This window comes from Oncorhynchus gorbuscha, linkage group LG14, assembly GCF_021184085.1.
Source record: "Oncorhynchus gorbuscha isolate QuinsamMale2020 ecotype Even-year linkage group LG14, OgorEven_v1.0, whole genome shotgun sequence".
Taxonomy (NCBI): domain Eukaryota; kingdom Metazoa; phylum Chordata; class Actinopteri; order Salmoniformes; family Salmonidae; genus Oncorhynchus; species Oncorhynchus gorbuscha.
Window position 1 is genome coordinate 29,810,217 of NC_060186.1, and position 14,646 is coordinate 29,824,862.

General features: G+C 42.9%; 1 protein-coding gene across 4 annotated transcripts in view; it reads right to left on the minus strand.

Annotated features, from left to right (window-relative positions):
* The window catches only part of cblb (Cbl proto-oncogene B, E3 ubiquitin protein ligase), a 175,281-nt gene that overhangs the window by 57,693 nt on the left and 102,942 nt on the right, over positions 1–14,646 (minus strand). For all 4 annotated transcript variants that reach the window (XR_006831710.1, XM_046297737.1, XM_046297736.1 and 1 more), the window contains one exon: positions 5,752–5,883. Coding sequence is in view for 3 of the 4 variants with exons in the window: in XM_046297737.1 (XP_046153693.1) it covers positions 5,752–5,883 (132 nt within the window). In the remaining variant the exon portion in view is untranslated. The remainder of the gene's footprint in view (positions 1–5,751; positions 5,884–14,646) is intronic.

The following is a 14,646-nucleotide window of genomic DNA, read 5'->3' on the forward strand; positions in this document are numbered from 1 at the left end:
CTTTAGAAAAAATACTTTAACCATTCTGGGATAGGGGGTAGCATTTTCACTTCTGGATGAATAGCGTGCCCAGAGTGAACTGCCTCCTACTCAGTTCCAGATGCTAACATGTGTATATTATTAGTAGTATATTTGGATAAAAAAACACTCTGAAGTCTCTAAAATTGTTTGAATGATGTCAGTGAGTATAACAGAACTCATATGGCAGGCGAAAACCTGAGAAAAATCCAACCAGGAAGTGGAAAATCTGAGGTTTGTAGTTTTTCAAAGCTTGGCCTACCAAATACACAGTATCTATGGGGTCAAGCTGCACTTCCTAAGGCTTCCACTAGATGTCAACCGTCTTTAGAAACTTGTTTCAGGCTTTTGCAATAAAGGAGGGGGGATTGGAGCTGATTGAGTCATGGGTCTGGCAGAGTGTCTCAGGCTCGTGAAGCGCGCTCCCGACAGAGTTGGCTCTCGTTCCAGTGCTTTTCTACAGACAATGGAATTCTCCGGTTGGAACCTTTTTGATGATTTATGTTAAAAACATCCTAAAGATTGATTCCATACATCGTTTGAATTATTTCTACGACCTGTAACGGAACTTTTCGAGTTATTGTCTGGACGAAGTGCGCACGCCTCATGAAGATGAATACGCTAACAACAAGTGGCTATTTGGACATAAATGATGGACTTTATGGAACAAATCAGTCATTTATTGTCGAACTGGGATTCCTGGGAATGCATTCTGATGAAGATCATCAAAGTTAAGTGAATATTTCTAATGTTATTTCTAACTTCTGTTGACTCCAACATGGCGGATATTTCTTTGGCTAGATTGGGCTCTGAGCGCCGTACTCAGATTATGTTTTTCCATAAGGTTTTTCTGAAATCTGACACAGCGGTAGCATTAAGGAGAAGTCTATCTTTAATTCTGTGAATAACACTTTTATCAATGTTTATTATGAGTATTTCTATAAAATCACCGGATGTTTTGGAATCAAAACATTACTAAACGTAACGCCCCAATGTAATCTGAGATTTTCGGATATAAATATGCATATTATTGAACAAAACATACATGTATTGTGTAACATGATGTCCTATGAGTGTCATCTGATGAAGATCATCAAAGGTTAGTGATTATTTTTATCTATATTTCTGCTATCTTTGGCTGGAAAAATGGCTGTGTGTTTTTTTGACTTGGCTCTGATCTAACATAAACATATGTTGTGCTTTCGCTGTAAAGCCTTTTTGAAATTGGACAAGAAGTTTCTTTCATTTGATGTACTGGACTTGTTAATGTGTGAAAGTTACATATTTCAAAAAATTTATTTTTGAATTTCGAGCACTGCCTTTTCAGCGGAATGTTGTCCAGGGGTTCCGCTAGTGTAACGCCTGCCCTAGAAAGCTTAAAGGACTACTTAAGTATTTTCTGGGGGGGGGGGGATCTGTACTTTACTTTACTATTTATATTTTTGACAAATTTTATTTCACTACATTCCTAAAGAAAATAGTGTACTTTTTACTCCATACATTTTCTCTGACACCCAAAAGTAATCCTTACATTTCCAATGCTTAGCAGGGACGGAAAAGGGTCTAATTTACACACTTATCAACAGAACATCCTTGGTCATCTCTACTGCCTCTGATCTGGCGGACTCACTAAACACACATGCTTTGTTTGTAAATGATTGTCAAAGTGTTGAAGTGTGCCCCTGGCTATCCTTAAATTTAAAGAAAAAAATGAAAATAGAGCAGTCTGATTTGCTTAGCATAAGGAATGTGAAATTATTTGTACTTTTACTATTACTTTGATAATTTAGTATATTTTAGCAATTACATTTACTTTTGATACTTAAGTATATTTAAAACCAAATACTTTTAGACTTTTACTCAAGTAGTATTTTACTGCGTGACTTTTACTTGAGTCATTTTCTATTAAGGTATCTCTACTTTTACTCAAGTATAACAATTGGGTAATTTTTACACCACTGGATGGTTCCGTAATCAGGCGGGAATAAGCAGGAAATCCAGAATCCTCCAATCACGATTTCTGGAAAACCAGGGAATTTATTGAAAGTTCCCAGAATTTTGCAACCCTAGGTATAGTAAATGCAGACGATCCCAGTCATATGACATGTACATTTTGGTCCTAGGTTAGATATTAATCTGATCAATCAAATCAGAAGATTCAGAGTTGCAGAGCCATGTATGTACATACTGTACATTACAGTATAATATATGCATCACCGCTCTTGGCCAAAAACAACCACATCTGATCACAACAGAAGAGAAGCCCCGCAAACACGTCCTTTCCAAAAATCAGAATGTTCATTCAAATCCCCCCAGGGCCCACCCCTTCTGCCTTACGAAACTTTCTTAAGTTCAAATAACAGGATGTGATCAAGAATCTTTGAGTAATGGCAGATGTTTTAATTTTTTTAAATAATAAGTAGCACCAGAAGTCCTTGTTGAGTAGGTTAATGTGACAAGGGAACCCCCCCCCCCCGTATTTGACTCAACTGGAACATATCTGGGGTTTTTAGTTAGTCATAAAATAGTGAGAACAGAGGTTCCCTCTATGACTTACACGGCCCACACCTGACATCACTGCGTTGACAAAGGCACACACACACACATACACACAGATACGTGCCCTTGGGCCCACTTCAGATGGAGCCATGGGAATCACTGGTGGAACAATAGCGAAATATTAAGGGATGGGCTAAGCCATTCTAAAACCATCACTAACTTGACATCAACCATACCTAGGGCCCTATAAAATTGGGTGAATATTTTCTCTGTTTCTCTTTATTTTTTCAGATTTTCGCTCTCAAGATCACCCTTTTTTAATAGAAAAACAAAATTGGATGTTCTAAGTCCACAACAATGCTTAAACTACTCCAGGACACCACCTTGAGTTCAATATATTTTTCAATATTATTGAATTCCGTTTTTAATGTCTGGATTCCGTGATTCTGTCCGCATTCTTTGTAAAGCAGATTTTTATAGGGCCCTACATACAGGGAGGAGATGGGTAAGGCTTGTGTACTAAAACAGAAAAAAACTAACTGTGCCCAAGATCATTTCTTATGTATCTCTGTATCTCCTGCATTATCAAGTTCATAGGTTTATATTACAGTATTTGCACATGATACATAGCTGTCTGTTTGTGATGTGTACAGCATCTATAGATGTGTATCTGTAATTACTGTATATCAGGACCACCTCCAATATGAAAGGGTTATTAACACACATCGCTGAAAGAAATAAACAAATGAATCCACCACAAATATATGACACCTAACAGTGCAAAACAGTACCTCCTGTAAGAAAGTCTGTGTTTCTGCTGAAGATCAATAAGATATGACACAATAGATTGTTTACTTGGGAAAAGCAGCACAGATGTCCCACTACGGGAGGAGGCCACTTATTAGGACAGTAATTACAAACATACACACATTGCCGTCCCATCTGATACACACACACACACACACACACACACACACACACACACACACACACACACACCAATGTTCCATTCAAGCAGGGTTTTGCTTTATCTGCAGATGTACCACCTACTAAGGATTAATATTTTCAAGAAAATCTACTAAGTTTCAATACCGGTAATAATTCATAGTTATCCTGGAAGTGCCCATTTAAAGCGTTTAAAATCAAGATATGGTCACTATGCCAGGGTTCTCCCCAGATAAGAGGGGCGCTATGCCACCCTGTCGGCTTGGCTGCACCAAGATTTCAGATCAAATTAAACGGTATATACTAATGATAGAGAAACTATCTTTGTTCGGCAGCGCATTTCAGCAGTAGGCTATCTCAATGCACAAGAGCGCACTCCGAGTATAGCGTTGTATAGTCATTCTTACTCAGTCAAACAAAAGTGAAAAGACCAAAGTTGCTAAACTTGCTAGATAACCTCCAACGAATTACAGAATATCTCCTATATTTGGCTAAATCGAGTTGATGATTATACAGATAGTAGATCAGCTCACGAATAACTGGGAGATGAAGAGTGGAAATAGTTATAGCGGTATTTTGACAGGCATACACAAATGATGTGCTCTGATAATGCAACCTATGGATTACATAATAAAGTTAAGAATTTTCATGCGAGACATGAGTCAAGATTTTGGGACTGGATAGGAAAATAGCCTAGGCTCTAGGACAGGAGCAGATATAACATTCCCTCATGACTCTCTGAATTAATAACAGACTTCATGTGACAGTGAGTTGTGCATAGGCCTATCAAATTTGTGACTGCCTGAAAATTCACAATGACAGCTCAAAGAGGCACGTTCTTTTATAGGCTATAGGCCTACTGTAGGGGTTCCCTGTAGAATTTATTGATTGCATTTGGGTCGCGTGTGCAGTCCGGCATTGTCAACTATGCATGTGCTTTGAATTTATGGCGACTTTGTGTGATGTAAAAGGTTCCCATGCAAAAAGCTGTTTGGATAATGTGCTCTTTTATTTGTTGCTAATCTGAGGTTGCGCATGTTGTGTAGGGCCTGCATTAGTGCCGACATTGGATAATTGTTTTTGTCATTTCTCGGATCTTGTCATTTTATTTTTTCGGGAAATGTAAAGAGTGTTACCGGGACAGTCCCGGGATTCCGGATACCCGTGTTAATCACTAGCACCTACTGTAGCACCTGACATACTAATGGTCGTTTGATCGGAAAATGTTATTTTCTCGTCGTCCTTAGAATGGATCCTTCAGAGGTACACACGCGGTGGTCCTCAGTCGAGTTTACTAGACTAAAGTACTTAAACAGCTGCAGACTGAATTTTCCGATGTAGCCTTTATCTTCTTAAGTCGAGAGTTTGAGGGTCTTACCATTTTCTGGTTTGGTAGAGTCTAACCATTTTACACGCCAGTAGCAACCCGGCCATGTACTGGTCTAAATGATTGTTTATTTAGGTTACAACTATGACCACTGTCCTCACCGGCATGTTTTCGTCTAATATGTTAATTCTTCAGCTAGTCCTTTTAAGCACTTGCCTTGGAGGGCGGTTCCAAAGTCTATATGAAAAACCATTATCTTATTTAGAAGGCTAAAATCACATCTTCTCAACAATAGTTTCATATTTAATCATATAAGTTTTATAACATTTAGATGTGACTCTGACATGTATATTGTGAAAGCTCTTAAAGTTACAATGTTTCCGTTCTAACATTTTTAATGATATCACCAAACAACAACTGGTTTGACATAATTATTGTTTGGACCCCACCATCAATTTCCCACATTAATTAGGTAAGAAATATTGTTTCAATGTCCAACCTTTTGATGTTACACTACTGCAAAATCTCTCTGTTGTAACAAAGGGATTTTTAACTTCAATTTCTGCAAAGTGGGAGAGAGAGTTCCTGCAAGGTATTGGCCAACTTCCCCAACTTCCTCTCTGTTGGGGGGGGCTCTCTCTGATCCTCACCCAGAAGGTAAAGTCATGACAACTAAGTAGACATAAAGAACACTGTTGGAAAAGCATTAATTAACAGTGGAAACACAGAAATGCCTTGTTTGCACCACAGATACTCAAATAAATTGTGGCTCAATCGAACAAATATGGGAAAACCTGTTTGGTTTTCTGTGTACTAGCCTAGCAATTGACACGCATGCAATGCCAAGATAGATTGTGTTAGTGTAACATGATCCATCCCTGTCATGTAAACCTGAGATTCAAACCCTACTGACAATGATAAAATACACTCTGCAATGCATCGTCAACATTTTATTTGATTACCTGCCAGGCAGTCAAGCAGGAGGTGCACATGAGGTGTCCGCAGGGCTCGATTTTTACATCCTTGTCGTTCTCTGCGCAGATCTTGCACAGCTGGAAGGTGGAGCCCATCTCGCAGTAGAGCTCGTACTGCTCCTTTAGGACCAAAGAGGGGTCAGTTATGAGGCAGCACACACAACTCGTGAATTAAAATAAGAATTGGTCACACTCCACATGAAGCAGAACTTTAATTGAATTTGAATTAAAGGAAGTGAATTTGAATCAAGTGAGATGTATTGTGCATTCAGGAAAGTATTCAGACTGCTCGACTTTTTCCACATTTCGTTACGTTACAGCCGTACACTTAAATGGATTCAATTGTTTTTTTTCCCTCATCAATCTACACACAATACCCCATAATAACAAAGCAAAAACGTTTTTTTTTTGTTTGCAAAATTATAATAAGAAAAACAACGGAAATATCACATTTACATACCGTACCAGTCAAAAGTTTGGACACACCGATTCAGGAAACTAGGCATATGTCGCATGTCACGACTTAACAGGAGAGCCGTTTGAACGTAAAAAAGTTTTTTTAATCAAAATGCGTTTTTTGGGCAGAAATGCCTTCTTGAACATGTGAACGTTCCTGTGCCTTACTAACAAACTCGTATGCCATCTGTAAATATGAATAAAATTGTTAAATTACAAGCCTTGCTGGTTTAGCCACAGAAAACATTAGCGACCTTCCCACTAGCCATGATTGGCTGAGATAATGAGTGGGCTGGACATGCCGAGAGAGGAGTTCGGATTGGTCTGCCATAGAAGCTTGTCAGTCTGTGTTGGTAATCCAGTCGAACGCGGCTTTTTTTTAAATGTATTGTGTAGTGGAGCTGCATAAGTGTGTCGTCCACTTTCTGGAGGTTCAAGTTTTGAAATCAGTGGAATTATAGCATGATAGCTAAAGAGATGGAGGAAACACCTGTCTCCATATTTCATCTTCAAACTAAGGGCAACCGTGATATGGCATTCCTGACAGGGAGACACATCCATGCACGATGATGCATATAGGTAAGAAAGTCAAGCGTTAGCTAGCTAACGTTACATTTTCAGATATTACACGTTTTCTAATTTTGACAGAAAGTGGTTTCATTTCAAGCTAACGTTAGTTGGTTGGCTCCCTAGCTGATGTTATTATTTGTTTCTCAGAGCCATTTGCTGTTCTAGGTAGGGCCTAATGTTAGCTAGCTAACATTGAACATGGATAGTTCATTGTTGTTTGACTAGCTAACGTTAGCTGTCTGGCTCATTAGCTAATGCGTTATGTGACGTGTGGTGTGAACTTACACTTTGTTTACCAAGCTAGGTACATTGTTTACCTAGCTAGCAAGCTTTCTGGGTGCCAGAGCGCAGAATAACTGATGAATTTACACACGCTCAACGTCCGTTGAATATGGCCGGTGTCAGTAAACATTGGCAAAAAAAAGGTCAATTGTTGCCAGCAACACAGTTAACATGAAAACAGCCTAACCAGCTCTGCTAGGACGAGTAAAATGGTCAGAGTGGGGTGTTCTCTCAATTGTGTCTGGAAGTAGCTAGCAAGCTAGCCAATGTAGCCATTCCTGAACATGCAACCAAAAACAAGCTACATATAGACAGTACCAACACAAATTATCTAACGATTCTGTCTCTTCGCAGCAAAATCTGCAGAACTGAGACGTTTGCATCCTCGATATATATAACATCCTATTGGTTGCAAGAATTTTGTATAATCATTTAAATTGAAAAACTCAAAGTTTAGAATCCGGCCGATTCGTTTTGTATATTAGTTCATAAACCATGTGCCATGGAAACGGTACATCAAAAAACTCTTCCCAACTATTTTGCAATCCGTAAGGCACAGCTATCAATTTTCGGTGCTTAAATTAAACTGGTTTACTTTATCACAATTTTTGCCACAAATGTTGGTCTTTAATGCAGGACCAACAGACAAATGCATTACTTTCTTCCCCTGTTTTGTCATTTACCCAGAAAGTAATATATGGGGCCAGGAGAGACAGTCATCCATGGTTCAGATTTGTTTCAAAAGCCACTGCCAACTTGAGTGAAAAGTAGACAAAATAACCAAAAAACTAAGGGTGATGGTGGCAAGCTCACCATGTTCAAAATGTTGTGGCCTAATCACCTCTAAGTAACTTCAAACCAAGTCATTGAGTTGATTTGGTCATGTAATTTTGAACATGGTGAGTTTGCCCCTATCCATAGTTTTTGGTTAAAGCTCAACTAGAACAAGATATTGTTTCATAACCTCAGCATATGATCGGCAGACTTATTGGCTGATTCATTTGAATCATGTGAGGTTTGACAAGCTCTGATTGATAACCACTTTTTAGGGATGATGAGAGACAGAAACAGATTTGGCAGACCTTTACAATGTTGATGTACAGTGAATTCCTCAGAATACTAAGTGTTTTCTTTATTATATTACTTTCCTATTAACACATATTTGTTTTAAGTTGGTGATAACATGGACCATTAGACTATTTTATTCTCTACTTTAGAACTCTTGGGGGTATCCGAAACAAATGTGTAAAAAGTACTTTATGAAAATGTTGAATCAGGCCTTATAAATAACACAAAGACATGTCAAATCAGGTCATGCCAAAATTAGTCTAAATGAAGTAGGCTTTGAAGTGATTGAAATGCATCAGACAATTATTGGAAAGTTCAGGAAACCCACAATTGTCGCTGAGTTAAAGCAGTTCTACATGGACGAGTGGGCCAAAATTCCTCCACAGCAATGTGAGAGACTGATCAACAACTACAAGAAGTATTTTGTTGCAGTCATTGCAGTTAAAGGTGACACAATCAGTTATTGAGTATAAGGGGGCAATTACCTTTTCACACAGGGGTATTGAGTGTTGCATACTTTTGTTAATTCAGTAAATGAAATAAGTATCAACATTTTGTGTTATTTGTTCACTCAGTTTCCCTTTATCTAATTCGGTTTGGGTTGAAGATCTGATAACATTCAGTGTCAAAAATATGCACAAATCTAAAAAGGAACAAATACTTTTTCCACGGCACTATGTTCCTGAGAGTCTTAGCTTTCTGCGATGCGGTCACAATTGCCATTATAAAACAGGTTGTTTGGATCCTAGATGCTGATTGGAGGGGCAGCGTTCCAAGCTGTGCTGTATTGGCCGTTACAGGCACACTATGCCTGCTAACAGTTCCATCAATTATCATTGCACTACCATCAGAATTTCACCATCATAAGAATTTGCATCTATTCTATTTATCTCAACTCGCACATTATTTCCCCTTGATTGTAGTGTAGCATTTAGTTTGGTACAGCTGGGGTAATATAAGCTGTCTGCCTGTCTGACCTCTAAAGATTTGTTTCACTTTTGAAATGCAAACTCCCCTGGAACCTACCACAAAGTGTTTGCCCTCAGGCCTGGAGGGAAGCTAAAGTCATTCCGCTACCCAAGAATAGTAATGCCCCCTTTACTGGCTCCAATAGCAGACCAATCAGTCTGTTACTCACCCTTAGTAAACTTTGTGTTTGACCAGATACAGTAAACAAATTGACAATAGACTTTCAGCACTCATAGGGAATGACACTCAACAAGCACGGCACTTACACAAATGACTGATGATTGGCTGAGAGAAATTGATTAAATGACTGTGGGGCTGTTTTGTTAGACTTCAGTGCAGCTTTTGACATTATCGATCATAGGCTGCTGCTGGAAAAATGTATGTGTTATGGCTTTACATCCCCTGCTATAATGTGGACAAATAATTACCTGTCTAACATATCACAGAGGGTGTTCTTTAATGGAAGCTTCTCCAACAGAATCAGGAATTCCCCAGGGTAGCTGTTCAGGCCCCTTGCTTTTTTCAATCTTTACTAACGACATTCGACTGGCATTGAGTAAGGCCAATGTGTCTATGTATGTGGATGACTCAACTCTATACACGTCAGCTACTACAGCAACTGAAATGACTGCAACACTAAACGAAACATGCAGTTAGTTTCGGAATGGGTAACAAGGAATAAGTTAGTCCTAAATATTTCCAATACCTAAAAGCTTTGTATTTGCGACAAATCATTCACAAAACCCTAAACCTCAACTACATCTCGTAATTAAAATTGAGCAAGTTGAGGTGACTGTCATGTTTTGTCTTAGATTGTCTTGTCATTATGCTTTCCCTTCTGTTCGTTTCCCCCTGCTGGTCTTATTAGGTTCGTTCCCTTTTTCTATCCCTCTCTCTCCCCCTCCCTCTCTCTCCTCTCTCTATCGTTCCGTTCCTGCTCCCAGCTGTTCCTATTCCCCTAATCATCATTTAGTCTTCCCACACCTGTTCCTTATCTTTTCCCCTGATTAGAGTCCCTATTTCTTCCCTTGTTTTCCGTTCCTGCCCTGTCGGATCCTTGTCTATTGTTCACCGTGCTGTGTCTATGTATTGCCCTGTCGTGTCGTGTTTCCCTCAGATGCTGCGTGGTGAGCAGGTGTCTGAGTCTGCTACGTTCAAGTGCCTTCCCGAGGCAACCTGCAGTTCTTGATCAAGTCTCCAGTCTGTTCTCGTCATTACGAGTAGTATTATGCCTTTTGTTTGTAAAGTAACTTTACTGGATTAAAAACTCTGTTTTCGCCAAGTCGCTTTTGGGTCCTCATTCACCTGCATAACAGAAGGATCCGACCAAGGAATGGACCCAGCGACTACAGATGCTCGTAACACTGCCGTCGAGATCCAAGGAGCCATGCTCGGCAGACACGAGCAGGAATTGTCTGCTGCTCGCCATGCCGTGGAGAACCTGGCCGCTCAGGTTTCCGACCTCTCTGGACAGTTCCAGAGTCTTCGTCTCGTGCCACCTGTTACTTCCTGGCCTGCCGAGCCTCCGGAACCTAGGGTTAATAACCCACCTTGCTACTCCGGGCAGCCCACGGAGTGCCGCTCCTTTCTCACCCAGTGTGATATTGTGTTCTCTCTCCAACCCAACACATACTCTAGCGAGAGAGCTCGGGTTGCTTACGTCATTTCACTCCTTACTGGCCGGGCTCGAGAGTGGGGCACAGCTATCTGGGAGGCAAGGGCTGATTGTTCTAACAATTACCAGAACTTTAAAGAGGAGATGATTCGGGTTTTTGACCGTTCAGTTTTTGGTAGGGAGGCTTCTAGGGCCCTGGCTTCCCTATGCCAAGGTGATCGATCCATAACGGATTACTCTATAGAGTTTCGCACTCTTGCTGCCTCTAGTGACTGGAACGAGCCGGCGCTGCTCGCTCGTTTTCTGGAGGGACTCCACGCAGTGGTCAAAGATGAGATTCTCTCTCGGGAGGTTCCCGCCAGTGTGGACTCTTTGATTGCTCTCGCCATCCGCATAGAACGACGGGTAGATCTTCGTCACCAAGCTCGTGGAAGAGAGCTCGCGTCAACGGTGTTTCCCTGCTCCGCATCGCAACCATCTCCCTCCTCTGGCTCAGAGACTGAGCCCATGCAGCTGGGAGGTATTCGCATCTCGACCAAGGAGAGGGAACGGAGGATCACCAACCGCCTGTGCCTCTATTGCGGATTTGATGGACATTTTGTCAATTCATGTCCAGTAAAAGGCCAGAGCTCATCAGTAAGCGGAGGGCTACTGGTGAGCGCTACTACTCAGGTCTCTTCATCTAGATCCTGTACTACTATGTCGGTCCATCTACGCTGGACCGGTTCGGGTGCTACATGCAGTGCCTTGATTGACTCTGGGGCTGAGGGTTGTTTCATGGACGAAGCATGGGCTCGGAAACATGACATTCCTTTCAGACAGTTAGACAAGCCTACGCCCATGTTTGCCTTAGATGGTAGTCATCTTCCCAGTATCAGATTTGAGACACTACCTTTAACTCTCACAGTATCTGGTAACCACAGTGAGACTATTTCTTTTTGATTTTTCGTTCACCTTTTACACCTGTTGTTTTGGGTCATCCCTGGCTAGTATGTCATAATCCTTCTATTAATTGGTCTAGTAATTCTATCCTATCCTGGAACGTTTCTTGTCATGTGAAGTGTTTAATGTCTGCCATCCCTCCCATTTCTTCTGTCCCCACTTCTCAGGAGGAACCTGGCGAATTGACAGGAGTGCCGGAGGAATATCATGATCTGCGCACGGTCTTCAGTCGGTCCCGAGCCAACTCCCTTCCTCCTCACCGGTAGTATGATTGTAGTATTGATCTCCTTCCGGGGACCACTCCTCCTCGGGGTAGACTATACTCTCTGTCGGCTCCCGAACGTAAGGCTCTCGAGGATTATTTATCTGTGTCTCTTGACGCCGGTACCATAGTGCCTTCTTCCTCTCCGGCCGGGGCGGGGTTCTTTTTTGTTAAGAAGAAGGACGGTACTCTGCGCCCCTGCGTGGATTATCAAGGGCTGAATGACATAACGGTTAAGAATCGTTATCCGCTTCCCCTTATGTCATCAGCCTTCGAGATTCTGCAGGGAGCCAGGTGCTTTACTAAGTTGGACCTTCGTAACGCTTACCATCTCGTGCGCATCAGAGAGGGGGACGAGTGGAAAACGGCGTTTAACACTCCGTTAGGGCATTTTGAGTACCGGGTTCTGCCGTTTGGTCTCGCCAATGCGCCAGCTGTTTTTCAGGCATTAGTTAATGATGTTCTGAGAGACATGCTGAACATCTTTGTTTTTGTCTATCTTGACGATATCCTGATTTTTTCACCGTCACTCGAGATTCATGTTCAGCACGTTCGACGTGTTCTACAGCGCCTTTTAGAGAATTGTCTCTACGTAAAGGCTGAGAAGTGCTCTTTTCATGTCTCCTCCGTTACTTTTCTCGGTTCCGTTATTTCCGCTGAAGGCATTCAGATGGATTCCGCTAAGGTCCAAGCTGTCAGTGATTGGCCCGTTCCAAGGTCACGTGTCGAGTTGCAGCGCTTTTTAGGTTTCGCTAATTTCTATCGGCGTTTCATTCGTAATTTCGGTCAAGTTGCTGCCCCTCTCACAGCTCTTACTTCTGTCAAGACGTGTTTTAAGTGGTCCGGTTCCGCCCAGGGAGCTTTTGATCTTCTAAAAGAACGTTTTACGTCCGCTCCTATCCTCGTTACTCCTGACGTCACTAGACAATTCATTGTCGAGGTTGACGCTTCAGAGGTAGGCGTGGGAGCCATTCTATCCCAGCGCTTCCAGTCTGACGATAAGGTTCATCCTTGCGCTTATTTTTCTCATCGCCTGTCGCCATCTGAGCGCAACTATGATGTGGGTAACCGTGAACTGCTCGCCATCCGCTTAGCCCTAGGCGAATGGCGACAGTGGTTGGAGGGGGCGACCGTTCCTTTTGTCGTTTGGACAGACCATAAGAACCTTGAGTACATCCGTTCTGCCAAACGACTTAATGCCCGTCAAGCTCGTTGGGCGTTGTTTTTCGCTCGTTTCGAGTTTGTGATTTCTTACCGTCCGGGTAGCAAAAACACCAAGCCTGATGCCTTATCCCGTCTGTTTAGTTCTTCTGTGGCTTCTACTGATCCCGAGGGGATTCTTCCTTATGGGCGTGTTGTCGGGTTGACAGTCTGGGGAATTGAAAGACAGGTTAAGCAAGCACTCACGCACACTGCGTCGCCGCGCGCTTGTCCTAGTAACCTCCTTTTCGTTCCTGTTTCCACTCGTCTGGCTGTTCTTCAGTGGGCTCACTCTGCCAAGTTAGCTGGTCATCCCGGTGTTCGAGGCACTCTTGCGTCTATTCGCCAGCGCTTTTGGTGGCCGACTCAGGAGCGTGACACGCGCCGTTTCGTGGCTGCTTGTTCGGACTGCGCGCAGACTAAGTCGGGTAACTCTCCTCCTGCCGGTCGTCTCAGACCGCTCCACATTCCTTCTCGACCATGGTCTCACATCGCCCTAGACTTCATTACCGGTCTGCCTTTGTCTGCGGGGAAGACTGTGATTCTTACGGTTGTCGATAGGTTCTCTAAGGCGGCACATTTCATTCCCCTCGCTAAACTTCCTTCCGCTAAGGAGACGGCACAAATCATTATCGAGAATGTGTTCAGAATTCATGGCCTCCCGTTAGACGCCGTTTCAGACAGAGGCCCGCAATTCACGTCACAGTTTTGGAGGGAGTTCTGTCGTTTGATTGGTGCGTCCGTCAGTCTCTCTTCCGGGTTTCATCCCCAGTCTAACGGTCAAGCAGAGAGGGCCAATCAGACGATTGGTCGCATACTACGCAGCCTTTCTTTCAGAAACCCTGCGTCTTGGGCAGAACAGCTCCCCTGGGCAGAATACGCTCACAACTCGCTTCCTTCGTCTGCTACCGGGTTATCTCCGTTTCAGAGTAGTCTGGGTTACCAGCCTCCTCTGTTCTCATCCCAGCTTGCCGAGTCCAGCGTTCCCTCCGCTCAAGCGTTTGTCCAACGTTGTGAGCGCACCTGGAGGAGGGTGAGGTCTGCACTTTGCCGTTACAGGGCACAGACTGTGAGAGCCGCCAATAAACGCAGGATTAAGAGTCCAAGGTATTGTTGCGGCCAGAGAGTGTGGCTTTCCACTCGCAACCTTCCTCTTACGACAGCTTCTCGTAAGTTGACTCCGCGGTTCATTGGTCCGTTCCGTGTCTCCCAGGTCGTCAATCCTGTCGCTGTGCGACTGCTTCTTCCGCGACATCTTCGTCGCGTCCATCCTGTCTTCCATGTCTCCTGTGTCAAGCCCTTTCTTCGCACCCCGTTCGTCTTCCCTCCCCCCTCCCGTCCTTGTCGAGAGCGCACCTATTTACAAGGTACGTAAGATCATGGACATGCGTTCTCGGGGACGGGGTCACCAATACTTAGTGGATTGGGAGGGTTACGGTCCTGAGGAGAGGAGTTGGGTTCCGTCTCGGGACGTGCTGGACCGTTCACTTATTGATGATTTCCTCCGTTGCCGCCAGGA